Source organism: Aspergillus ochraceoroseus (assembly GCF_002846915.1).
Source record: "Aspergillus ochraceoroseus IBT 24754 chromosome Unknown P175scaffold_1, whole genome shotgun sequence".
In the NCBI taxonomy this organism is placed as follows: domain Eukaryota; kingdom Fungi; phylum Ascomycota; class Eurotiomycetes; order Eurotiales; family Aspergillaceae; genus Aspergillus; species Aspergillus ochraceoroseus.
Genome location: NW_024468476.1, coordinates 2,742,397 through 2,767,666, shown reverse-complemented (window position 1 = coordinate 2,767,666; position 25,270 = coordinate 2,742,397). Strand labels below are relative to the sequence as shown.

The window sequence follows — 25,270 nt, the reverse complement described above, 5'->3', positions numbered from 1 at the left end:
GAGCCTTAACTCTACCTCCTCATAACCAGGGTGTGTTTACTAAATTTCAAATCCTTTAAGGACATACTATCACGTTCCAAACATGAATCTACAACATTACCAAGAAATGCAATAAATACCAGTGTTATACAAGGTAGTGGATACGAGGAAAATAATGGGAAGTATCATTGCAACTCCAAACAGAACCAATAAAAGAAAAATCGCCTTATTCCAATAATACAGGGTATTGGCTCTTGGAAAAAACCTCATCATTCATCATCATGCCCGCCATTATCATTACCATCATCCTTTTTAGTATTTTGTATATTTCCTTTTTTTTTTCTTTTTTCAAGAAAGGAAGAAGAAAGGAACAGAAGACGAAAAAAGACGAAAAAAGATGAAAAAAAAGACGAAAAAAAAGACGAAAAAAAACGACGAAAAAAAACGACGAAAAAAAAAGACGAAAAAAAAGACGAAAAAAAAAGACGAAAAAAAGACGAAAAAAAACGAAAAAAAAAAACGAAAAAATGAAAAAAATGAAAAAAAAGAACATGAACAAGAACAAGGAAAGGGAAAAGGAAAAAAGAGAAAACAAAGATCAAACAAAGATCAACACCGCATCTACCGGATTCTTTTCTCTGGCGAAGACTCGTGGAAACCGGTGTCAGGGCTGCGGCGCTTGCGGGTGCCTAAGACGCCGTTTGGAAGGATGTTCTGGTGATCACCTTGCTGGAACCCAGCTGGATATCCTGAATTGATCACATTTAGTCCGATAGAGTTCCGTGGGACGATGCCCGTCAAGGAGCCAATGTTATCCGATCTGCTGCGAGTGAGAGGCTGGGGGTTCATCGGGTATCCGCCCATGCTGGAATGGGAAGTTGGTGCAGTGAGACGACGTGTGGCCTGGCCGATTTGAGGGTGATGGTGGCTAAATTCCTGGCCCGCAATGCTGGGATGAATAGGCTGGGCGGGTGCTTGGGTGGGTGCTTGCGGAGCGAAGCGATGATGCATAGTGGGCTGAGGGTAACGTCTCTCGGAACGGTCATCGACCACTCTGCGAGTAGTAGAGGGCGCAGCCATCCTTGAAGGGCCTACACCCGAGAGAGTCGTTGGATATTCGCCCCAATGAGGTGCCTCCATTGTTTGTGCTCTCATTCTCTCTTGGCGCTGGGGCTTGGGTGCGAGAGGCCTGTACCCTTCAGCAGTTGTTGCACTTGCAATGGCACTCTGAACGCAATCTTCCTCGCGCTTCACTTGATCTTCCGGTTGATTGGCTGGCTGCTGGGGTTGGGTGTCGGGCTGAGACTGTCTCCTGGTGGCCCTTCCAGCGCCCAGAGCTTGTTTCCCAGCACGCATAACTTCACCCTTGCGCGCATTCAACATTTTGTTTGACATGACGCGCTTTTGAGAGCCCTTGGGATCATCAACAAATTGGCAGATGTATGGCTGGTCGAGGAGGTGCTTGCAAATGGTTTTTCGAAACTCCAGAGACTCCATGATCGCAGCCATTCTCCTGGCGAATGTGTTCATATTTCCTGTCTGTTTGCGCTTCTCGTGAAGAAGAGGGCCAAATAAATGGCGAGCAATAGTGGCTTCCTAATGGGCCACGTTAGTGCAAGCTCAATGGAATCATTTTCAAAAGAACTTACCAGAATCTCCCAACATGCGATCTCGGCTCGAGTGCTGGAGTATTTGCCATACTCAAAAGGCTTTACCATTCCACGGTTATCTAGTGCCCTTCTAGTGGACATCATATGGTTGTACATGGCTTTAACAATAGCCCTCTTCTGCTCATCAGTATGCGGAATGGTGGGATCTGGGCCGGGGACAGTCTTGTGATTAATAAAGGCTCTTGCTTCCCCAAGAGATGAAAAATGGGTCTGCATATCACACATATTTATCTCTGGGTGCATAAGAGTTGCCATTTCTTCCTGAAACTCAGGGAGAACTTCGTCTTCGTCATCGACAGGTACGGCAAACTGCATGGGTTGGAAACCTTGTGCAGCAGGAATAGCAGAAATGGTTGGCGTGGGAAGGATGGCAGTCTGTGCTGGAGCATTCAATGCTGGCGGCATGAAAGCTGGAGTACGGACAACTGGGGCGGGGGCAATAGGACCCTGAGCAGTAAAAGCTGATCCTTCTACTGCACGGGCTGGGACCCGAGAATGAGCTGTCCCTTGAGAAATGCCAGCTAGGCCACGGATGAAAGCAGGTCTCTGTGCGGTAGAAGATAAGCCCTGAGACTGAGCTGCGTCATGAGCAGCAACCGCTGGACCATGGATAAAATCTGGGTCTTGATGGTAATGACCTGCGCTTTGAGCATTGCCATTTAGACCTTGAACGACAGGAGCTGGGCCATGAGAAATAACGGAGAGACCCTGTCCCTGGGGAAAAGCTGCTCCCTGAGAATCAGTCACTCCTTGAGTAATAGTAACTGAATCATGAGAAGGGCCAGCGGAACCAGTTGGTACAGAAGCGAAGTCACCAAAGATGTCAGCAGGATACAATGCTTTTCCCTGGTCATAATTGACAGGAGGAGCCTGGGCAGCAGTAGACAAAGAATCCATGTAGCCTGAAGCCCCGTTGTCAAAGTTTGGAAAATCCAAAGAGCTTTGGGCTCCAGTGCCACCGTTGCTAAAGCCAGGGATTCCCCAAACGCCAGGGGTAACCTCGCTCGAAAAGAGATACGAGGGGCTAGATCTGGGATTCTGCACAAAGGACGGAGAGCTGTTTGCCTCAAGACTATCTAATATTAGGGCATAACACAAAGTGATTTCAAGCATGGGGAAGCATAACCTACCTGGTCTGGCCAGGGACCGGAGTTGGAAGATCACTAGCAGGGGCTGTTCCAGTAGAGGTGTCGAGTTGAGACGCCGCAGCAGGTCCTTCCCTGAAGAGCTGGTTGTTTTCTGCCACTGGCCCCCCGAATGCGTTCAATCCAAGGACCTCAAGAGTGTTGCTGTTGCTGTTGTTGTTGTTGTCAATGTCTTGGTTTCCATTTGTGTTGTTGTGGTTAAACACGCTGTGGATATACATTAGATGATATCAAAACAGTGGGAATAGATCGACTTGCGTCTCATCATTTCCAGTCCCCGAGTTCAGGCCAGCAGTTCCACCTATGCCCAGAATAGATTCGAAGGTCTGCAAAGGCAGAGACCAGTCAGGGTCATTGCCCCAATTCTCATCCGCCATTTGAAATTGTTCTGGGCTTAACTGTTTCTAAGTACAAGAAACCACACCAAAAGGATGAAAAGCAAGGTCCTAAAGAACTGTCAACAATGGAGAAAGCACTGTACGAAGCTTGAGAAATGAGAGGAAAGAGCAAAAGTGTTGGATCTGTCAAGAGGATGTGGTTTTCAGAGGATTGGAGGGAAGACGGCAGTATAAGAGAAGAGGAAGAGGGGGGAAGTTAGGGGAACAGACTAAACGCGCGTGAATAGAAACGCGAAACACAAAAGTAGAAGTGATTAGGGGCATAGAACTTCACTTACCGGAGACATCCGTTAAAACCGAGTTATCTTTGTCCTGGGAAGAAAATATGCGCATATTCTCTACTAAGAAGGATGGCAGGTGGGAAGGCCGCAGTGTTAGGTCTAACATAGAGCACCAATCAGTTAAGTGATGCACCTAGCATCACCAGAAATTTAATAAACCATCGTATTCACCTTTCATATATGAATTAGATGCGCTAAATAATAGCTTGGTGCAGCTATATAGTAGACTTAACGGGGTTCAATAATAGGATCGGGCGAAGAAGTGCTGTGTAATGATACCATTGTAAAAGCTCGCAAACTGCACCCCAGATATTTATTTGTGGTGAATCAGGACGAAATCCTAAATTTTGCCATTTCTGTTGGGCCCTATTATCTCTTCGGATGCTCAATGGCATATGGTACGTTTGGTGGCCGGCAAGGGAGCAAAAAGAGGCTCATATACTCGTCCCTTTTCTGAACACCATTCAGTCGGAGCGAATACCACTTTGACACGGAGGAGCGAAGAGACTGTGAGCTCAGTATCATCCAATGCGGGTAAGTGGATTTAGAATGACAACTTGAATATCCTATCCACCATTCCGTTCCCACTGCGAGGCCGAAGAGGGGGCAGATGCTTATAGCAGTGTGGTTTAGAAGCGGTTCTCGTATCAGCCTGCTTCGCCAGAAGCCCGGTATCACTATAAGAGCTTCTAGCATTCATGTCCAGGCTCACTCCTCAGCAACTTCGTCTACCAAAGGCAGAGACCAGATTCGCAACGAATTCTCAACCGTCCTGGCGGCAGATTCGGCACCCTCCTGGAAATTGTTGAATTGTTTCTGACCAGATGTTGTAGCTATAACATTTCCCGATGGATGCAGCATGGTACTATTGACCGAGTCTATAAGTATTATTAGTAAAGCAGGGACCTCATATCGTACGAGACTAAACCTTACCGTGATGGACTTTCCACTCCCACTTAGGTTCCTGTGCACCAGCAGTGTACGTTGGGTCTTGCCACATCCTCATAAATCCATCCGTACCTCCAGCCCAGATCTCGTGCGAGTTGCCATGTCTTGTGGAAACCAAATCGATTTTCATGCGTTGGTTGGTGAAGGCCTTACGCCCTTGCAGCCAGCCAAGCAACTGTCCGGTAAATCTTATATCATAAACCAATACACCATCACTTTTACGCTCGGCAATATACAGATATCTCCCACAAGGGCTCCAGAGAAGCTGTGTGATCCCGTGTCCTCCAATGCAACGATTGGCTTCAGTCTTTGCAATATTGAAAGTTCCAAGTGATTGTCCTGAGCCATTGGAGTCGTAGAGCCCAACATTCCGCGAAAATGTACCGGCTGCTAGAATTCCATCCCCATCTGGACTTAATGCCAGCGCGGAAATAATGCCTTTCATTCCCACGCCACCACCCACGACTTGCTTGCGCTTACTTGGTATTGTTGGCATCCAAGCAATAGGGCCATCATTTCCAGGACGAGAGACGTCAAAAAGGCATATAAGGCTATCTGATCCGGTGAGGAAATGAGCACCACCCAGTGCAGACGGATATATCATAGAATGGGGCGTTATGAAAGCTTCCGTTGTGGGGTTAACAAGAGAGTAAGTTGCCAAGGACGTCGGATACAATGCAGAAGCTAATCTAATAGGGTGATCTCTAACCGATGAGAGAAACAAGGTAGAAGATGGTTCTTGAAGGGAGAAGAAAGGGTAGAAAGCAGAGGCATACGTCGGTTCTGCGGACGGCAACACCGAGTACGGAGAGAGCTGATGAGGGTCTGGTCTCTCTTCTAGGAGATCCGGAGGTCTGTACACCATTCATTAGTCGAATATTCAAGCAAAACGAGGGTACAACTTACAAAATATAAGATCTAATACGATGGTCTGCAGAATCTGTTAGAATGGTGGTACCATCTGGCGACCTATCCCGGATCATCAATACCTAATCGACCCATCACTTGTTAAGAATTCACAAGCTGCACTCACCATTCTGCACTCTTGAAGTAGTTCCCTTCAAAGGGGTTCGCAGCAGACTTGTCTGCTTCCAGCCCTAATGCGCCAGGATGTTCCTGTCCAGACGATGGTTGACTTGACACGCTGTGAAGCTTCCCAGCGTCGGTAGATGCCACGCAGACAGGCTTAAATACAGAACTCTTATGTTCGTCCATTCTTCTCTTACCCAAAACCCTTCCTCTTTTGGCGATATATTGCAAGAATCTTGATGCAACTAAGCAACTAGCCTAGAGCATAAAAGAACACCGCTCCAAGACAATGAGAGAAAAGGCCGCAGCAGACCCCTATTTTGTGTAGTATGCAAGAACAACTTTTCCCAAGAGAATTTTATCAAAGCCTCTCGCAAGCTGTATTCACAGTTATCTCACAGTGAATCGAAGGGACAAGGAAAACTCCGCGTGCTGCACTGTAGCAGTCTCCAATGGCATGGAATAAGCGGCAGATAAACTACATGAGTAATTTTCCAAGACGCGATACTTGTTCCCATGGGATCCAAGCTAGCTCTCTGTAAAAGACTCGCTCACCATTGCCAACGGATGGCGTTGAAGCGATACTGCAGATAAGCTTGACGTCCTTCAAGTTCATACCGAATAACATAGTAGTAACGCTAGCGTCGGCGAATCTTTCCCCATCGACCTTAGCGCCCTCCTGCTGCGGAGAAACGTCTGAACTTGACCTGCAAGATTGGAACTGAGACCGACAACTTTCATTGTTTTTACAGGATCCCTCCGATATATCCTTGGCTGCTAAACCTTTGTTCTTCGGCAACTTCGAGACGGCACCTGTAGTGAAGAGCGTTGCCGATTCCCTCCCCGCTGCCCTTTGTTTGGAATTGGATTAGTCAGGATGTTTTCTGCGAAGCCCTCAGGCCCAGCAACCGGCCTCTCAATCAACACGAATTCCGCCAACTCCCTATTGTAAGAGCTTTTCTTTTTATCTCCGGACATTTGCAAAGCTTGTTTCATTCCTAAGCTCCTGTTTTTAACTGTTCCCCTTGTTAATTGTGTACTTCTTTGCTATTTTCCTTTGCATACACCTTGTCACCTGAATCTCCTTTCATTTGCAGGCCTGCAGTCTGTGTTAATTGGTCTTGAACAACCCTAACGTCCTTGTGAAATAGTGGCGCCCCTGCTGCTCAAACCACGTCGACAACAACCCCCAACGCAACGAGCAACACTGGAGGTCTGTTCGGGAATCTTGGTACCTCTACCGCTCAATCCAAACCAGCCACTAGTCTCTTCGGCAACGTTGGCGGCGGAACTACTCAACAGTCTCAACCATCGGGATCAAATATGTTTTCAGGCCTAGGAGGACAGCAAAGCAGTGCCACAGGTGGCGGACTATTCGGTGGCCCTGTCGCATCTACGCAGCAGCCGTCCGGTGGGCTTTTTTCAGGAAATACTGGTGCTGCCAACACTGCTACACAGACAGGTACTACTGGAGGTCTATTTGGAGCCGCTGGAGGTAACTCAACTACTCAAACTCAATCGAAGCCGCTCTTTAGTTTAGGAAGCTCTACCACAACAGGAGGTGGGCTCTTGTGAGTAATCCTTTCTTCTATATCGCACCTTTTAAGGTACGTGCCAGTCTATCCTAACATTTGAAACAGTGGTGGCGCAACCCAGAACGCAGGCCAGCAACAACAACAGCAAGCTCAAAAACCCACTCTATCGTTATTCGGAACCCAAGGTACCCCCGCACAGCAAACCGCACAACCAACCACTACAGCAACAACTGGAACGGTCATCCCAGGTGTCAAGGTGGATATTAGCAATCTTTTGCCCACGACAAAATATGAAAGCTGCGCCGATGAGATCAAGGCGGAGCTAGAGCGATTCGATGCCTTCGTTCTGAATCAGATAGCCATGTGTAATGAAGTTACCAATCTGATTCCTTCTATTACGTCCCAAGGTGAAACGATTCCGAATGATGTGGAGTACGTTCAGGGCAAGCTAGAAACCATGCAACACGCACTAGAGAATGACGCCAGCGACATTGACCAGTTGCGCAGTCTGGTATCCCGGGATGCAGCGGAAGCTCAGGTCGCATTCCGAGCTATCGATACTCTCAAGCTTCCCTTGCAATACCAGTCCACCGGTGGTGCTGGATGGTGGTCTACCCAGGACCAAAAGGTGTCAGATCGACAATCCCTACGATCAACAAGGAAAAATACCCTCGCGCTTCCTGATGATGTTGAAGGTGATCCCTCAACCGCGACTACTATCAACGGAGTGCCAGTGAACTTGGTAGACTACTTCTCTCAGCGTTCAGACGAAATGGGCGCTGTTCTCGAGCGGTACACAAGGAACTTGAAAGAAATTGAAGACCATGTACATGGCGTCGAGACTACCCTAGAGCGGCAGATTCATGACTTTGCCACGTCCCGGAGTCGCGACGGCTCCGGGGTTGGAACCCCAAAATCCATGCTCAACGACCTTGCCGCCGTCCTAGGCGATGTTGAGTCGGGTATCCTCGGTGTTGCCAGCCGACTTGGTGGAGTTACAGAGCAAGTCCAAGAAGTGGTTTTAGGTCCGCCGCCAGTACAAGATAACAGGCTCAACTTATAATGAATAGCATCAAATTTCCTTTGTACATTATCATGAAGATTACTTAGATGTGAAGGTATTATGCGATTAATACGATTAGGGTTGGCGTTCAACTCAACAGAGTAATCACAAAGGTTTATCTTGTGGTATATATTTTAAGATTAAAGGGGGGGGAACTTTGGTAAACTTGCAACCTTTTTATGCGGTTTTGGCTTGTACGCTGTCTATGCTTTGACAAGCCTTGACGGCAGCCTAAGATATACCTCGACCAGTACTTTTATTCCCCAAACTCAGCATTTGACATGAACCAAGTAATCATATCAACTCATGCAGAGAACCAGATTTATCCAATGGCATCCTTCCAAGAACCTTCCCTGATCGACTATGCGCGATTCCACGTTATTGCAAGCGATTTCACATCTTTTGACCCCCTCGACTATATCGATGAGAAGTTCGAGCTAGGAAACCAACAACCTCCCGAGGACACATTATCAGAATTCAGGAGTTGCTTAAATGATGCCCATGGCACTCTAAATGAGAAGATTCTTGGAGAGAAGCTCCGTGTTTCCAAAGAGAGTGGCCGTTTTCTGGCATCTGTACTCCATGAAGCAAGAGCTAGAATGGACATGGACTGGGATGCTCTCCTACCGACTTTCAATCCCATTGAAGGCAATAAGTTGGAGCCTCCAATTTTCACTATTGAACGTGCAGCAGATTTCAAGTCATCAAAGAATCGTTTTCGTTATAGTTTGCAAGAAATCGACATGGAAGCCCTTGAGCAGTGCTTGGGAGGGCCCCCTCCCGCGAATTCACCGAGTAATATACTACAAAAAGAAAGCTTGCCGACAGAAAACGTCAAGGCTGAGAAGCTCAAATGCACAAGAAAATCACTCTCGATAATACAAGGCGTCAGGACCTATGATTGTCTACCCGAGAAAGCGACTAATGAGCTTTTTGAAAGCATTCTGAGAACAAACTCTGTAAGTAGAAAGCCATCCTTGCTTTGATCCTTGTTAACCTCTTTGAATACCTATATAGAAAGATACAATCGAACCCGAGTTACCTGTCCTTCTTCCGTTAAACCATGATCTTGTTTCTACTCCGAGTCCATCACATATTTCAGAGGAATACATGCTACCTAGCCCTGTATCATCAGATTGTTTGAATTTGGATTTACATTGCCGAAAGTTCGGAGATCGAGAAACAGAGCCTAGAGCTTTCATTTTCGATATAGAGGAGTTAGATGGCGGTTCAGTAACAGCCTCCGAAGAGGAGGAAAGAATATACACTTCGCCATCCCCTTTGGGAACCTGCATGGAGTCAACGTCTTTATCCTATGATAGGCACACCGAATGCGAAGCCGAAGACACGGAAAGTGTGCATGACCTCAGGTCATCAAAGGAGTACCCTCCAGACACACTAATGAGGGAGGATATAGAATACCGACAAACCCCTTCTAAGACCCAGCTATTGGTCTTAGTGGACAATGGCAGCTCAATGACAAGGCAAGACTGTGTGTTACGAGCAGAAGATACGCAAGAACTTGCTTCAGACTTGACGAAGCAATCAGAAGAGAAGGGATTGGGGGCATCATATCCCAAAACACGCCACTTATACTCTCATGAGGAAAGTCAGAGTCCACGAGGCCCTGATGTGAGAGATTCGTATTATGTCTACCATAAGAGAAAGTTAGACAATGGCCAGGTATCACCACGGAAGAATCGAAGCGCGGGTGACGACGATGCAGCAAGTCGCCTTATTTCACAGGATAAAAATGCTGATTTATCATTGCCAGGAAGGAGCCTGGGCTCGTTATCTTCTTTCATGGAAACAAGAGGGAGGTTGCTCAAGAGACAGATCCCAGGGAACAGTCCCTATTTCTCCAAGAGCAAACCGAACGAAAATCATCTACCACAAAATATCATCACAAAACCCTCTGCAGCAACAGACCAGGACGGAGCAAACCTAGGAGAATTCAGCACCGCAAGTCATACAAGCCCACCTGTTACAACGCAAGTACCCCTGTCTCCCAACCATCACGAAGGACTGGTGTTCTTTCTATCAACCAAGCTACTGAAAACACATCTTCGACTTATACAATGCCTTGAGAGAACAGACCGTGCCCCAAAGCTAATATACAGAGACTATGCCAACAACAACAACAACAACAACACAAAACATGAACCAAATCCCCGTGCAAATCATCTAAAAGATAATCGCCCACCGAGAGAGGCAGATATCATTGTATCACCAAAAACAGGAATCATTCTCACAACATCCCAGGCAATCATGCAGCTATATCTTCCAGGCCACAAACCTGCTGGCGCTATAACTAGCCGAATCAGAGAGATCAACTCGCCACTTAGAGAGCAGATTTTTCTCCTCTCCTCGCGATACGAACATATCTATGTGCTCGTATCTCACGGTACCGAACAAACCAAGCAATCCAGCAGCGAGAATCATAAAATTACAGCAGATAAGTGTGTTCTGGCTTCCATTACCTCGTTGGTTGCTTTCTGTAATTCCCTGTCTGGGTACGCCGACATCATTCCCCTACTTATTCCGTCGGTGCCGGAAATAGCTGCAGAATGGATACTGGCCCTTGCACACAGACATGCCTGTTCCCTCCCTTCCCCTCGCGCTAGGATAGAAGCCCCCATCACTTTTACCCCGATCAATCAGAAACGGCAGCCTGTATCTGAATTGGGCATTATGCAAGAGAGTACTTGGGGGGCGTTTCTTTGCCGTATGGGGTTGAATCAATTCGCTGCGCATGTGGTTCTGGTGGTTCTGAGAAGAGAAGGAGGTGCTGGGAGTTTCAGGGGCTCCGGAGACCATGGAACCTGCTACTTCGAGAAAGAAGGTGGATATCTCTCTAGATTCGTTGAGATGCTACCTGAACAGCGGCGTACCCTCTTTACTGAACTGCTTGGGCAGAGGATGCTGAGACGGATTGAATTAATCATTGAAAAGGACTGGCAATGCGACTGGGCTCTAAACTTTCATGATACAACGGAGTAATCGACTGCAACAGCATTGTGGTGCATACTTTCAAAGGGCGCTGGAGGCTATCCTGAAATGATTTTTTAGTAGAGCGGAGATATCAGTGTTATTACTTGCCTTCATCACGCCAAAGCATGATGAGTGCTAGATTTAGAAGTACATCAGGTAGTATGCAAAACAGTCATTTCACGCTTTCGCGAATAGATGCAAGAAGAAAAAACATTATCCCAAGAATACGGGGGGAGGGCGGCTGCCCTCCCTCCTTGCTATAGCCCGGGTTCCTTTTCTAAATTGTTCTTTTTGTATATAGGGGTTGCAGCATTGAGAATCATAATTTTGAAAAGGTATAATACAAGTACACGGGCGGTTCCACCCGAGCGGAAGAAAAACGGATCGGGGCGTAAACCGAAAGTTCGACTCAGTCAGACACCTTTTACTCGGTGATCTTGGCAAGGATCCTGTAATTGTTCGTTAGGCTTGTCGCAGTTATAACCAGGGAGAGGGAAGAGAGGAAGACAACGTACTCAGAGTCCCGGTAGAGGGTGTACTCCTCCTCACCGACCTTGACGGGGCTACCACCGAACTAAAGTGGACTACTGTCAGTATTCTGTCTACCCAATGACCACCGCTGTTCCCTTTCCGCATGTTGTCCATCGAACTTGTAGGAGTCTCTCAACCAAACGTACCTGGGGGATCAGGACGTGATCACCAGCAGCAACGCTCATGGGGATACGCTGGCCATTGCGGTCAACAGCACCGGGGCCAACGGCAAGGACCTTAGCAGCGTTCTGCTCCTTGACGCTGCTCTCGGGGAGGAAGATACCAGAGGCGGTCTTGGCCTCAGGCTTGATGCGCTGAACGAGCACACGGTCCATGAGGGGAGCAAGGTTCTTGATGTTGCGGAGGAAAGACTAATGATTCGGTACATGTCAGCAGCAATTCTTTGTAGATTGTGTGAGTGGACGGCATAGGGATGTTGAGAAAATCGAGGCAGAAGCTGCCTGCGTGGTAGGGGAAGGAAAAACGAAGAAAAAGGGTTGACCCCGAGCTCTCCTTGCTCTATGGTCATTGGGAAGGCGTACCATTGTGATTAATATGTGAGTAAAGCTATTAAGCAAAACGAAAGGAGATGGAGGTGTAGGTGCAGATGGATTGGGGAGTTGTGTAGCAAAAGGAAAAGAGAGGAGAGCTGGGGAAGAAGATCTGGACTGGACTTGCGAGAAATTTCCAGAATGCCAAGACCGCCAGCTTCCATCCCCACGACTTCGCGGCTGCCGAGGGTAAAAGGCCGAAACGAAGTCTTTCTTCCAACGACCACAGAGGGAAAGGACTCATTGATTTACGGAGTCGAAGTTCGATTGAGTTGAACAGATATCAACTCTACCAAGTCATCTGGTTATCTACAAAAATGACTCTCCACGAACCCGAAGCTATCCGTCGGTTCCCCAGCTCCTTATCCGCGATCCCGCAAACCAGAGGATTTCTCTATCCAGCATAAGAAGAAGAAGAAGAGGAAGACTTGTTATTTTTATCATTCATGAACATTAAAAAGTATTGCACGATAGGGGTTCAAGTTCATATTTATACTACCACCTTCTGCTTCCTCGCCCCCGACCTCCACCTCCACCATATCCGCCTCCGAATCCCATCTGGGATTGGCCACCACCTTGACCACCAAATCCAGGTTGACCTTGCTGTCCGCCGCCTGCGCCGGATTGCCCACCCATCATCGCCTGGGCATGTTGCATAAAAGACATCGGGTCCATAGAGGCAGGGTCCAATCCTTGGGCCATCATTGACGCCAACATGCCCTGCATCATCTCCGGGGACATATCTGGCATACCCGGCATTCCTGGCATAGGGGGAGGTGCACTCGCGGCAGGCGCCTGACCTGGTTGGGGACCCCCAGGCATCGGTGGCAAACCCATGCTGAGGAAGCTTTGCATATCGTCCAGCTGTCTCTTCTGGTCTCCGACTTCCTTCCGTAGTTCTTGTTGTTTTAGCACATAGCTAGCCCATGTGAACTCATCAAATCCGTAATTGAAGTAATCCGTGATATCAGACCCAGGACGTCTCCAGGGCTTGTCATCTTCGGGGAAATCGGCATCCATGTCGGTAGACAGGATCGATTTGCCGGTCGTAGGGTGGGTTGGGTTTGCATGGACATCGATTGTAGACGTGTGCACGGGCGGATATGCCGAACCGGGTTTCTGCGATACCGGTCTCGTCCCAACGGGCACCGGAACCGAGGAATCAACCTTTGGCGTTGTTGTCGGTGTTACTGATTTCGCAATACTAGAGTCTGCAGAGCCAGGGCGCTGGGGCTCGGCTCTTAGCGTAGCATGGCGAGGGTGTGGTCTGCGCTACATTAGCCACCGCGAACTGCGCTGGTGAAAGATTAAGCTCACACTTCTGGAAGTGGTGCGTCTGGGGGCGCTTCTGTGATAATATTGAAATCATCCTACAGCTGTTAGTGAATAGATCTAATTATAGTAATTTTGTGTTCACGTACTTCATCCTCCTCCTCTACCTCTACTTCTTCTTCTTCCTCCTCCTCCACGTTGTTTGCTTGAGGCATATGCGCATCGGCTGTGACATTGTGATTGCTCAGGTGGTGAGTGACCAGCACTGCATCAGCGGGATCATAAAGATCATCGTCGTCTTCTTCCATGTTGCTTAATTGGCAAAGGGTGAAGGTGAATTGGGAGACCGAAAAGGTGGAAAACGTCGAAGCTTGACTCTCCTTACGGCGAGCCTGCGGAGACCACGCCGAGTTTGTGCTGTTTGCTTCCGTGCAACAGGTGTTCGCGAAAGACTCCAAGTTCGGTCGTTTTCTTGACTCTCTAGTAATGGGGTATTTGCATATTCTGAATTTTGCTAATAAAAAAAGTACCCCCTGTGAAATTTAGGGCATTACCTGCTCTATATAGACCTGTATATTCCGCTTTTTGGTATCGACAAAAAGTATAGTCACGTGATGATATTTCACGACCTGGGATCCTTCTTGACCAACTTCAATCCAACCCCCTCATGGCGATGCGCCTTTAAACCCATTCCATCATCTCGAAATGCCAGCATCCGAACAGCCAAGTCACAGTTCGACCCCTCGGTCCTTTACCAGCCAGACTGCATCGGCAGAAGATCTCCTCAAGTCGCAAACAGTCGGTCTCGTCCACCTCTCCGATTTTCGCAAACGTCGCGCAGAGGTCTTGGAGCAAAAGGAGCGTGAGGCACATGATAAGTCGCTAGGGAGATTGGCATCCGGTAACTCGCGGGGCGCAACCCCCTCCGGAGGTGATGTGACCGACGGGTAGGTAAAAATGCCCATATTTGATTTGCGACGTCCGACTAACCGCAACACTTTAGGAACTCCACATCACGAAGCGAAGGCCCTCCGAAGAAGAAGAAAAAGAAGAAGCCTCTTGCAAAGAGCAAGCTTTCGTTTGGGGATGATGAGGAGGAGGAGGGGGAAGAGGAGGAGAACGGGGAAGAGAACGTAGCTGCGAAAGCCAAATCAGCGGATGATTTCGCAGCGACTCCCCGCGAGTTGAGCATCCTGCGGTCAGCCACCAATACACCTGTGGATGACAGCTCTACAGCTGCTTCTCGTCGAATTACACCAAATCCAAAGGCTCCTCCTCCTCCCAAAGCATTAACCAAAGCGGCGCTAAAGGCAGAGGCAGAGGCACGCGACACTCTACGGAAGGAGTTCTTGACGATGCAAGAGGCTGTGAAGAATACCGAAATTCTCATTCCGTTTATATTCTACGATGGGACGAACATTCCTGCTGGAACCGTGAAGGTTAAGAAAGGTGACCCAGTCTGGTTGTTCCTGGATCGATGTCGGAAAGTCGGTGCCCAGCTAGGTGTGCGTGGCACCGGCGGAGCATCAAAAGGTCGAAGGTACAACCGCCGTGAATGGGCCCGAGTGAGCGTAGATGATCTGATGCTCATCAAGGGAGAAATCATTGTTCCGCATGTAAGTGTTCCACATCCTGACGTGTTCGTGATCGAGTCGCTAACAGGTATTTCTAGCACTACGAGCTATATTACTTTATTGCCAACAGTATCCCTAGCTTCTCCAATGCTGGCGGGCTACTATTCAACTATTCGAATAAGCCACCACCCCCGACACCTACTACTGATGATCCCTTATACCGACCTAATAACGAAAATCTGGAAGGAGGGGACAACGATCCAACGCTAACTAAGGTAGTTGATAGACGGTGGTACGAGCGCAACAAACATATTTTTCCGGCAAGTTTATGGCGGGAGTATGAGCCAGGGCCGGAGTTTGAGCAGAAAATGCGTACGACAAGACGTGATGCTTCTGGAAATACATTTTTCTTTTGATCTGCCTTCGCGGTGACGGCTGGAGTTGCTATATAGATGCGTGCGTTGCAGCCAAAATTGACTTTGTATACATAAGATACCCAACAAACAATTTCTCTTCGGAGTATATTCCATCTGAGGTAAAAATTGCAAGAGCGGGTGGTCCCCTCACTTCCACGACCAAAGCCCACGCTCTTGATCTCTTCCCTTTCAACTTCTTGAGGTCTCTGCACATTTCATTAATATTAGCGAGGCAACTTTAACACTCAGTCTGGACACCATGGATTTTTGTCTTCGATGCAACTCCCTTAGCTGCCGTTCTTCGTTAAGGGAAAGGGCAGTCGTTACTACTTGCTCGTGAGTGTATTACCTTGCTTGACCCTAGCGAAGAACCACCGTGGGCAAGTACAGACTGACATTTCAGACATATTTTCTGCCTCCAGTGTTCCGAAAACCTCGGGCTATCGCGCGCCAACGTAGGCGAACGCCGTTGTCCAGCCTGCCACACCACGCTTATCAACCCAGACGATGCCGCAGTAACCGTATTGAATCCAACAGAAGATTACAAAACCAGTGTTCTGAGTGGTCTCGATCCAAATACCATAATGGAGTGCGCCGGGCGAGCCTTGCTATTCTGGACGTATCAAACGACGCAAGAAATGTACACTCCGTAAACTTATCCAATGTCAAGATGCAAGGTTTTAACGGGTTCAAGATTCTACCAGGAATTCCTCGGAAAGACCCTTACAGACAAATACCACAATTTGAATACACAGATGGACAAAGTCATTCACAATGCCAACACTGAAATCTCGACTCTGCAAACAAGACTAGCTGGTTCGTACGGCCTGAAAGATCTGTTGTTTTTACCTAGATATGGTCTGACTACAAGCACCAGATATGCAGAGGGCACAAGAACAGCTCACGAAGAAGAACCAGGAGCTTGTCGATATGTACCGGGAAAAGTGCAAGAAGTTCTCCCAGATCACCAACCTATACAACTTGTTGAAATCTCGAGCAATGCGGTCTCAAATGCAGAATGCTGCTGTTTCTCAGGCACTCAATTCCCTTGACACACCACGCAATGGGCCTACAAGCCTAGCTCCTAAATCCGCAGGTGGAACAGGACCACCTCAGACTCCATCTACATACCAGCCTAAGGTATATCCAGTTGATCCAGACGGGGTGGAACAGTTGCATCGCCATCAGCGAAGCGGGACAGGGAGTTCCAAAGGCGCAAAAAAGAAGGCTGACGCATCTACGATGCCTCCGCCAAATCGCACAGAGACTATTGGAAGAAATCGTACGGGCACCTTTCCTTCTTACTTGAGAGCTACTAAGTTTTGAAAGGGGATCCTCCAGACGCTGCAACTACCCATCGAACACGACTCGTAGGTCTTTCGCGGCCGTCGACGGGGATGTCTCAACTACCGCTCGACAGTATAATGCTGGAACAATTCCAAGCTGACAGGTCCCAGAACGAGAGGTCTATTAGCAATCACTCGACCCATCGGGAGAGTTTGAATGTTGGCCGCCCATCTACGGAAGGGCTTTCAGGGAGACGATCATTTTTCGACAGCACAATCATGTAGACATGGGGGAAGACATTTGCGGAAAGTCTTGTATGGGAGATGATTCGATTCGTTTGAGTTTTTCTTTCTTCCATTTTGTTCTTCAGCTGAGCATCATCGTATTGACGGGGTATCTATATATATAGAAATAGTCGAAGTTATGTCAATAAAATCACGGGCACTACGGTTACAACAGGAGATTTTTCGTAGTTTTTCAACGCTTCCTGGAACATCATATAATTTTACTTGTGTCGTATTCTAACGCATTTGTTAGAAGTGTTGACATTCCCTTACCTTTTCATGCATACCCAAGTATACTCAACTACACGCTGTAAAGAAATAAATCCAATCCCCTCCTGATAGGCAGTTTGATTCCCCTTCAGCGTCTGTGTGCTCAATATCCAGATCCTCTCAAATGGTATGAGGAACGGATACTGAAGGACAAACCAAACACTTAGTTAGCACTTTACCGACCTGGTAAGGTCCTGCCCATCCTGACTCCAACTTTTTTTTTTCTCTTGTCTTCGAGGAATGTCTTGGACAGTTTACGTTGGTTGGTTGTACTCCGTACTCCGTACAAAACAAGTACTATGTAGTACCTAACAATCGCGCCGCGCCGGCCCGTGCCAATGGCGCTTGCGTGTTCTTCTTCTTCTCGGACGGACGGAAGCAACCTCAATCGCGCTCTTGGTTTCTTCCTCTGCCCCGGGATTCCTTCCCCCCCAATCCAGGAGAAGAATAACGATAACAGATACTAGTTAGTTAAATTGTTTTTATTTATTTATTTATGTTTTTAAAAAAAAAAGCTCCTGTGGATCTCGATCAGATCACTTTAATAAAATGTTTATTTTATTTAAGCTTATTTGGACGTTGTGTTGTATTTGTGTTTTGGGGTTACGGGCTCCGTACAGTACTGCCTAAGTATGTATATACTTACTATAGTACATATACTATACTACTACTCCTACTCATAGGTACTACACTCCTACTCATAGGTAATACTACTACTAGTACTGCCACACTACCATTATTATTATTATACTCGTATTACTCCTAAATTCAATACTATGTTAATATATTTCAATATGTGATACAAGTCATTTCTTACGGTTACTGGAAACGTAGATATATGGTCATTTGTTGTATTGACAACTTTCAAAGGTCTAAGAACAAATCGAATCCGGTAGAAATTCCCCTCATCAAGTTTCGTCTTTACCATTTAAAAAAAAAAAAAGAAAAGAAAAGAAATGCAAAACCATCATGCCATACGTTGCAACAAGAACAAAAAAAAATTCTCGTATAGGATTAAATTAAGTAAATCGGAAAAGAAAGGCCCTCTTTTTTTTTTTTTTTTTTTTTTTTACGCAGTGCCAAACTCCTTGACATCGGTCTTCTTGCCTAGTAGAGCAAGGGGCACGATACCGCTGACGTGCATCTCGGGACCGTAGACGTGCATGTTAAGGCCAAGCTCCTCGCCAACAGCCTTGATGTTCTTAAGACCCTCCTGGTAGTTGGGACCAGCACGACGGACCCAGATCTGGACCTTGTGTTCGTTGAGAACGGGGGCAACCTCGCGCAGGGCACGAATGACACCCTTGAAGGTGGAGGCGACGTTGGTGAAGTTGGCAATACCACCACCAATGAAGAGGACCTTGCCGTCAGGGTGGATAGGGGAGCGCAGCATCAGGTCGAGGACCGTGCGGGCATAGTTGTAGGTCTGAGTCTCGGTGGGGGCACCGGAGTACTCACCGTAGTTGGCGAGCTCACTGACGAAACCGGCAGAGGCAATGGCATCAGCGTACACGACGGAGGCACCACCACCGGCAACGAGGGTCCAGACACGGCCATTGGCATTCAGGACGGTAAGCTTCAGCGAGGCACCGGTCTTGGCATCCATATCGGAGATGAACTTCTCCTCCTTGCTCAATTCACGGCCAAAAGGAGCAGGGAACTCCATAGGGGGGCCAGCGTCAATGTTGACCTTATCGGACTTGGGGAGGGCGGCCAGACCCAAGTTGGCGGGGCTGCGGGCAATTGCCCACTTGGTGCCGCACTCGAACTCGGCAGTTTGGTCGAGCTTAGCAGCCAAGTCGAGAAAGTGCACGGCAGCAGAGGTAGCATCCTCGTTGGGGATGACCACGAGGGGGTTGATTTCGAGGTAGGTGAACTGGCAGTCGACATAGACGGCATAGAGGCGGGAGATGAAGTCCACGAGGACGTTGTGAATACCCTTGGGCACCTTGCTCAGCAGGGTGGCACCAATCTCCTCGTTGGAGGGGTAGTTCTTCAGGTTGACAGGGATGAGCATCTTCTCAGCCTTGGCGTCAACATCACCGACGTCAACACCACCCTCGTGGGTGAAGAGGATCCAGTCGCCCTGATTGTCCAGTTAGCTCCAGGTTCGCTGCGGGATTTCAAGGCTGGCAAAAAAAAAATTACTTACCTCACGCACGGAGTGGATGTTAATGTAGTACTCAGTCTCCTGGGGGTGGGGAACGAAAGGCTCGACGAGGAACTGGCGGAGGACACCGGTCACGGTCTCAACCAGGACTTCCTTAGTAGCACGAGCCTCGATCCATTCCCTGGCCTCAGCCCAGGTCTTATTCAGAGCGAGGAGACCGCTCTTGCCTCGTCGCTTGATCAATTGATCTGGCTTAGCGACGAACTTGGAACCAGGGACCAACAGCCATGGGTATGTGACCTCAGCCTGGTCAAGAACATCCTTGACAGCGATATCATCGGGGAAGTACAGAGAGGCGAGTCTGGAGGGAGGGTTGTGGGTGATGGAAGGAGGCAGAGGAGTTGGCTTGATGACGGGAGCACGAGTGAGGTGGTAGTTCAGGATGGCCTTGCCATCAGCTTCGAGAATTGATTTGGCGGACATGGTGGATATGTAGGAGGAAGCGGAGGAGGGGGAGGTAGTGGTGTAGTGGTGGAGGAGGAGGTGGATGAGGAGGGGAAAGAAAGTAAATGTTATATGGGTTGTGTAGAAGAGAGACGGGTGGTAGAAGTAGGGATGAGGGGGAAGAGTAGGACGCCTCAAATTGTGATTAAGGAGTATAGAGAAGAAGAAGAATTTCTCAGCGACGTCGGCGGGAAAAAACAAGTACTAGAGAAGAATGAAGGTTGAAGGGGGAGGAGGGGGAGAGGAAAAAGGAAAAAAAGGGACGACAAGAAGCGGTGGTGAGATGGAAGTTGACAGCGTATTTACGGAGTACTACTACTCGTACTTACCCATGAATACCATGAATACCAATGGATACCAATGGATACAGGTACGAAGCTCCAGCGGCGTGGATTGCGGTCAGTAAAGTATCATTTCAGGATCTCAACAGTTACGAACTTCTTCATTTGTTTCTAATTAGGCAAGTAAAAGTACCCGATTATGGGGTTGAAACTTGACGGCGTTGGGGATCCTCGGGACCACATTTTAGTGGCAGTATCGGCCCTACGCAGTAGCCTGAATACCTACGGAATTCCCCGACAGAATTTAATTTTGTTGAGTTGTTGATTTTGGTTTATTTCAAGTAGGATTAAATTTATAGATAGAGAAGTTCCCATATAACTACTACTACTACTAGTACTACCACTCGTAATATCTTTTCCTATATTCTCCAGGGACCTAGAGTAGGTCCGAGTACTCCGTTAATCGAGTTTTCTAGCGGAAACGCATCGAATCTAACCATCGAGCTCTCTCTCGGATCCACCTTCGTTAGTCTCGGTTCCATTCTCTCATGATGGATTCTTCGAGGTATGTTCAAGTACGCTCTCCTTCATGATCAGTTCTGCAAGGTATGTCCGAGTACACCTCCATTCATGATAGATTCTTCCAGGTACCTCCAAGTACGCCTTCTTTCATGGCACATCACGGGCCTTATTTGGATTTTGTATTCTAGTCCCTCGGCCAGACTTTTCCTCGTGAACATCTTATTCTCTGTGCTGACCACCATCTTTTCCCCCTACCTGACATGGTCGACGTCTTCTATCTCATCTCTAGATACTCCGGAGGTCGGACTCCGTTACGGGGTTATTCCATATCTCGTGCGTAGTTAGTAGGACATCAATTAGATTTCTTTTGATTATGTACAAGTTACCATTCTATTTATATTTATTGAATGGGCAAGTCATAGTTGCTCCGGCGATTTCGACTCCCAACTGTTGGTGAAGTACGGAGGGTATGGTATTGTACGACCCATCAATACAGAAATACCATACGATCTTTACATTACCTCACTCGCCATAGAAGAAGAATAATTCCTCTCCCTCATCTCCTTCTTCCCCCTCTCTCTCTCCCCAATATCAGCTCCCGATATCGTCCTTTTTCTCTTGGGATTCTTTATTATTTTTCCCTCCTGCCTGACGTTCCATTGATCCCTCCAATTCTCTCTCCATCTTCCTTCCTCTTTCCTCTTCTCCCTCTCTTTAACTTACTTTCTTACTTCCCCCTCCCTCCATCCCCTTGGTCCAACCTTGCACTGCTTGCATCTTATTCTCTTAATCTCTACTTTATCTACTTAATAATACCTCCAATTTCTTCTTCTTCTTCCGTGTCTCTTTGAAAAAAAAAAAAAGAAAGCTCTGTTGACAGGTATGTTCCGATTCTCACCGTCTCTCTTCCGCTTCTCTCCTACTCAACCCCCCCCCCCCCCCTCTTGTGCTTCGGGATTTCAACTTACTGACCTTGATACATTTTACAAGAGTAATTAGCCAATATGCCTGCCTCTGCTCCTCTCGTCAGTACTGCCAATGGCAGCGCGAACGACAACATCACCCGCTTTGACCCCCCCAGCCGAGTCCGCTCTCCCTTCGCCGATGCTCTCTTTCACAACAAGACGAGATGTTTCGTATAGTGAGTTTTATGGATATCCAGTAGACAATGGCAGTGACTGACAGTCTTCGCAGTGGTATGCAGCCCCGTGCTGTTCAGGGTATGCTCGACTTCGACTTCATCTGCAAGCGTACCACTCCTTCCGTTGCGGGTATTATCTACACATTCGGCGGCCAGTTCGTCAGCAAGATGTATGTGATCCTTATTCAATGGCATCTGACTGCTAGCTAACGCAAATATTAGGTACTGGGGCACGAGCGAGACCCTCCTCCCCGTCTACCAGGACACCGCAAAGGCTATGGCCAAGCACCCCGATGTTGACACTGTTGTCAACTTCGCTTCCTCCCGTTCCGTCTACAGCTCCACCATGGAGCTGATGCAGTTCCCTCAGATCAAGTCCATTGCTATCATTGCAGAGGGTGTCCCCGAGAGGGTATGTTTTTCTTTGTCACTCAATCGCTCCCTCGTGGCTTTGCGGTTTGCTAACAAGTAGAACAGCGGGCACGTGAGATCTTGGTCACTGCCAAGGAGAAGGGTATTACCATTATCGGTCCTGCCACCGTCGGTGGTATTAAGCCTGGTGCTTACAAGATTGGTAACACTGGTGGTATGATGGATAACATCGTCGCCTCCAAGCTCTACCGCAAGGGTTCCGTTGGCTATGTCTCCAAGTCCGGTGGTATGTCCAACGAGCTGAACAACATTATCTCCCAAAACACCGACGGTGTCTACGAGGGTGTTGCCATTGGTGGTGACCGTTATCCCGGAACCACCTTTATTGACCACCTGCTCCGCTACCAGGCTGAGCCTGAGTGCAAGATCCTGGTCTTGCTCGGTGAAGTCGGTGGTGTTGAGGAGTACCGTGTGATCGAGGCCGTCAAGAACGGCACCATCACCAAGCCCATCGTTGCTTGGGCCATTGGTACTTGCGCTAGCATGTTCAAGACTGAGGTTCAGTTCGGTCACGCTGGTGCCTCGGCCAACTCCGACCTGGAGACCGCTGTCGCCAAGAACAAGGCCATGAGGGAGGCCGGCATTTATGTCCCCGAGACTTTCGAGGAGATGCCCCAGCTGCTCAAGAAGGTTTATGATGAGCAGGTTCAGAAGGGTATCGTCAAGCCCCAGCCTGAGCCCATGGTCCCCAAGATCCCCATCGACTACTCTTGGGCCCAGGAGCTGGGTCTCATCCGTAAGCCCGCTGCCTTCATTTCCACCATCAGTGACGACCGTGGCCAGGAACTTCTGTACGCTGGTATGCCCATCTCTGATGTCTTCAGGGAGGACATTGGTATCGGTGGTGTTATGTCCCTGCTATGGTTCCGCCGCCGCCTCCCCCGCTATGCTGCCAAGTTCCTGGAGATGGTTCTCATGCTTACTGCGGACCACGGTCCTGCCGTGTCTGGTGCCATGAACACCATCATCACCACCCGTGCTGGCAAGGACCTGATCAGCGCCCTGGTCTCTGGTCTCTTGACCATCGGATCTCGTTTCGGTGGTGCTCTGGATGGTGCTGCAGAGGAGTTCGCCAAGGCCTTTGATAAGGGCATGAGCCCTCGTGACTTCGTTGACACCATGAGGAAGGAGAACAAGCTGAGTATGTTATATCATTGCCGTTTTAACCCCCCGTCTTGAACACAGAAAAACTAACATTACTTTAGTCCCTGGTATTGGTCACCGTATCAAGTCCCGCAACAACCCTGATCTCCGTGTTGAGCTGGTCAAGGAGTACGCCAAGAAGCACTTCCCCAGCACCAAGCTCCTCGACTACGCCATTGCTGTCGAGACCGTCACAACCTCCAAGAAGGACAACCTGATTCTCAACGTCGATGGTTGCGTTGCTGTCTGCTTCGTTGACCTCATGCGCAACTGTGGCGCATTCTCTGCCGAGGAGGTCGAGGACTACATGAGGATGGGTGTTCTCAACGGTCTCTTCGTCCTGGGCCGTTCCATCGGTCTGATTGCCCACTACCTCGACCAGAAGAGACTGCGCACCGGTCTCTACAGACATCCTTGGGATGATATCACATACCTGCTCCCTGCCCTGCAGAAGGGTGGCTCCGAAGGCCGTGTCGAGGTCAACATCTAATTTTAATTCCCTCTCCCTCCTCTTAATTCCTATACAATTTACCCTCCTCCTTTCCCTGGACACCGTCGGTATGGGTTGCCGGCAAATTCACGGAATCATAAAATCCGCCATTTTGTGACGTCAGGAGTTATGATGGCTTATGTTCTGCTTTTTTTTTTTTTTTTTTTTTTGACTTTCATCATCTATTTACGTTATTTTCCTTATTCTTCTTTTAGATACATCCAGTAGTGCGCACATGTGGCATGACTAGTTGATAAAGTTGATAATCAATTCTATCTACGCAACGCCCAACTACACTGTAGGAAAATAGATCCCCGTAGGCGCTCGATACTCAATGCTCATATAGTGAATGAAATTGGAACCGGTTCAATGCATTTTTCCGAGCACGTTCGACATAAGTCAGTTCGTACTTCGTAGTCCAGTAAAGACGAGTGTGGAGTAAGCCTCCCTGTGACGAGGGAAAAGCTTGACTGACTGACTGACCCTTTCAACAACCACTCTCAAATCTTGCCAACCCCCCCCCCCAAAAAAAAGGGGGGAAAAAAGGAAGAGAAAAGGAAAAGATTCATATTATCAAATTATGGTTCGCGTCAAACACCGTTACCTCCTCCTCGACATCCTTTACCCCGAACCCTCCTCCTGGCCATCACCGTCCTCCTCCTCCTCCTCCTCCCGCGCCAAAAACACATCGCAGTCTCAAGCGCAATCCCAGCTGCGCATCCACGCGCCCACATCCAATGCGCTTACACCTAGCTTACTAGCCAAGCTGGTTAGGGACGAGATCGCAGAGATATTTGGGGATTGGGGCGTAGGGAGGCTCGGCGGTGCAGGGGCAGGTGGTGTGAGCGGTAAGGAAAACGCTCTCTCTCTCTCTCTCTCTCTCTCTAAGCCACTCCATAGAAAATCAGGCTGATCTAGGAATGAATATAACCCAGTGAAATATCTTTCTCCTGCTACGTCCACGGCTATTATCCGTTGTCCGCGCGCTTCTTACCGGCTTGTCTGGACGGCTCTCACGTACTTGTCTCACGTGCCTGATTTCAGCAACGACGGTGGCCGGTGGAAGCGGTCGGAGTCGGCCGGTTTGACAAGGCCCTGTGTGTTTCGGGTTGTCAAGGTATCTGGGACAATCCGTAAGGCGGAGGAGGAGGCCATTCGCCGGGCGAGGCGGGAGATTGTGAGACTTAGGGGCGCTGAGGAGGTCGGCGTCCTGGAGGGGTTGATTGGTGGGTTGGAGACGCAGACGAATGATAGTAGTGGGCAGGATGTTGTCGCGATTGAGGATCCGGAAGCGGATGATTTGGAAATGGACAGCGATGATGATTGAGGGACAAGGAGCTTCTCTGTTGGTTATTCGGGCCGCAGCCGGGGGGGGGGGGGGAGGGGGTTATTTTCTTTGTGCAAATATTTATTAGAGATACCC

At 48.4% G+C, this 25,270-nt stretch overlaps 11 protein-coding genes across 11 annotated transcripts; 6 read left to right on the top strand and 5 right to left on the bottom strand.

The window, feature by feature from the left end:
• Positions 1-600: 600 nt before the first annotated feature.
• On the bottom strand, positions 601-3,241 carry P175DRAFT_0520469 (uncharacterized protein; the record flags this gene model as incomplete). Its single annotated transcript, XM_040899153.1, has 4 exons — positions 3,032-3,241; positions 2,780-3,001; positions 1,629-2,721; positions 601-1,575 (listed from the first exon to the last, which is right to left on the bottom strand). The coding sequence occupies exons 1-4, from the start codon at positions 3,169-3,171 to the stop codon at positions 601-603; spliced, it is 2,430 nt and encodes an 809-aa protein (XP_040755953.1). The 5' UTR covers positions 3,172-3,241.
• A 940-nt stretch (positions 3,242-4,181) lies between these two features.
• On the bottom strand, positions 4,182-5,636 carry P175DRAFT_0489673 (uncharacterized protein; the record flags this gene model as incomplete). Its single annotated transcript, XM_040895752.1, has 4 exons — positions 4,182-4,351; positions 4,407-5,275; positions 5,328-5,390; positions 5,455-5,636. 4 exons carry the CDS (start codon positions 5,634-5,636, stop codon positions 4,182-4,184), a joined length of 1,284 nt encoding a protein of 427 aa, XP_040755952.1.
• Positions 5,637-6,184: 548 nt separating this feature from the next.
• P175DRAFT_0497679 (nucleoporin FG repeat-containing protein) lies at positions 6,185-8,155 on the top strand. The gene is made up of 3 exons (XM_040896333.1): positions 6,185-6,398; positions 6,602-7,021; positions 7,091-8,155. Exons 1-3 carry the CDS (start codon positions 6,328-6,330, stop codon positions 8,046-8,048), a joined length of 1,449 nt encoding a protein of 482 aa, XP_040755951.1. The 5' UTR covers positions 6,185-6,327; the 3' UTR covers positions 8,049-8,155.
• Positions 8,156-8,329: 174 nt separating this feature from the next.
• P175DRAFT_0520466 (uncharacterized protein) lies at positions 8,330-11,048 on the top strand (the record flags this gene model as incomplete). The annotated part of the gene is made up of 2 exons (XM_040899152.1): positions 8,330-9,007; positions 9,066-11,048. The coding sequence occupies 2 exons, from the start codon at positions 8,330-8,332 to the stop codon at positions 11,046-11,048; spliced, it is 2,661 nt and encodes an 886-aa protein (XP_040755950.1).
• A 359-nt stretch (positions 11,049-11,407) lies between these two features.
• Positions 11,408-12,217, bottom strand: P175DRAFT_0497676 (GroES family chaperonin). Its single transcript, XM_040896332.1, has 3 exons — positions 11,717-12,217; positions 11,555-11,613; positions 11,408-11,488 (listed from the first exon to the last, which is right to left on the bottom strand). The coding sequence occupies exons 1-3, from the start codon at positions 11,903-11,905 to the stop codon at positions 11,464-11,466; spliced, it is 273 nt and encodes a 90-aa protein (XP_040755949.1). The 5' UTR covers positions 11,906-12,217; the 3' UTR covers positions 11,408-11,463.
• Positions 12,218-12,542: 325 nt separating this feature from the next.
• fip1 (cleavage polyadenylation factor subunit FIP1) lies at positions 12,543-13,893 on the bottom strand. The gene is made up of 3 exons (XM_040896331.1): positions 13,543-13,893; positions 13,439-13,491; positions 12,543-13,388 (listed from the first exon to the last, which is right to left on the bottom strand). The coding sequence occupies exons 1-3, from the start codon at positions 13,699-13,701 to the stop codon at positions 12,617-12,619; spliced, it is 984 nt and encodes a 327-aa protein (XP_040755948.1). The 5' UTR covers positions 13,702-13,893; the 3' UTR covers positions 12,543-12,616.
• Positions 13,894-14,037: 144 nt separating this feature from the next.
• On the top strand, positions 14,038-15,383 carry P175DRAFT_0470768 (FAM50/XAP5 family protein; the record flags this gene model as incomplete). The annotated part of the gene is made up of 3 exons (XM_040895055.1): positions 14,038-14,340; positions 14,397-15,009; positions 15,066-15,383. Exons 1-3 carry the CDS (start codon positions 14,099-14,101, stop codon positions 15,381-15,383), a joined length of 1,173 nt encoding a protein of 390 aa, XP_040755947.1. The 5' UTR covers positions 14,038-14,098.
• A 14-nt stretch (positions 15,384-15,397) lies between these two features.
• P175DRAFT_0538433 (uncharacterized protein) lies at positions 15,398-17,214 on the top strand. The gene is made up of 5 exons (XM_040900328.1): positions 15,398-15,719; positions 15,787-16,023; positions 16,078-16,199; positions 16,255-16,665; positions 16,713-17,214. The coding sequence occupies exons 1-5, from the start codon at positions 15,643-15,645 to the stop codon at positions 16,952-16,954; spliced, it is 1,089 nt and encodes a 362-aa protein (XP_040755946.1). The 5' UTR covers positions 15,398-15,642; the 3' UTR covers positions 16,955-17,214.
• A 1,043-nt stretch (positions 17,215-18,257) lies between these two features.
• Positions 18,258-20,232, bottom strand: aclA (putative ATP citrate lyase subunit (Acl)). Its single transcript, XM_040895054.1, has 2 exons — positions 19,377-20,232; positions 18,258-19,310 (listed from the first exon to the last, which is right to left on the bottom strand). The coding sequence occupies exons 1-2, from the start codon at positions 19,815-19,817 to the stop codon at positions 18,294-18,296; spliced, it is 1,458 nt and encodes a 485-aa protein (XP_040755945.1). The 5' UTR covers positions 19,818-20,232; the 3' UTR covers positions 18,258-18,293.
• A 973-nt stretch (positions 20,233-21,205) lies between these two features.
• Positions 21,206-24,127, top strand: P175DRAFT_0470760 (putative ATP citrate lyase, subunit 1). Its single transcript, XM_040895053.1, has 6 exons — positions 21,206-21,521; positions 21,632-21,782; positions 21,836-21,952; positions 22,005-22,194; positions 22,260-23,355; positions 23,420-24,127. The coding sequence occupies exons 2-6, from the start codon at positions 21,646-21,648 to the stop codon at positions 23,845-23,847; spliced, it is 1,968 nt and encodes a 655-aa protein (XP_040755944.1). The 5' UTR covers positions 21,206-21,521; positions 21,632-21,645; the 3' UTR covers positions 23,848-24,127.
• Positions 24,078-25,218, top strand: P175DRAFT_0470757 (Rpp14/Pop5 family protein). Its single transcript, XM_040895052.1, has 2 exons — positions 24,078-24,695; positions 24,783-25,218. The coding sequence occupies exons 1-2, from the start codon at positions 24,428-24,430 to the stop codon at positions 25,172-25,174; spliced, it is 660 nt and encodes a 219-aa protein (XP_040755943.1). The 5' UTR covers positions 24,078-24,427; the 3' UTR covers positions 25,175-25,218.
• The last annotated feature ends 52 nt before the right edge of the window (positions 25,219-25,270 follow it).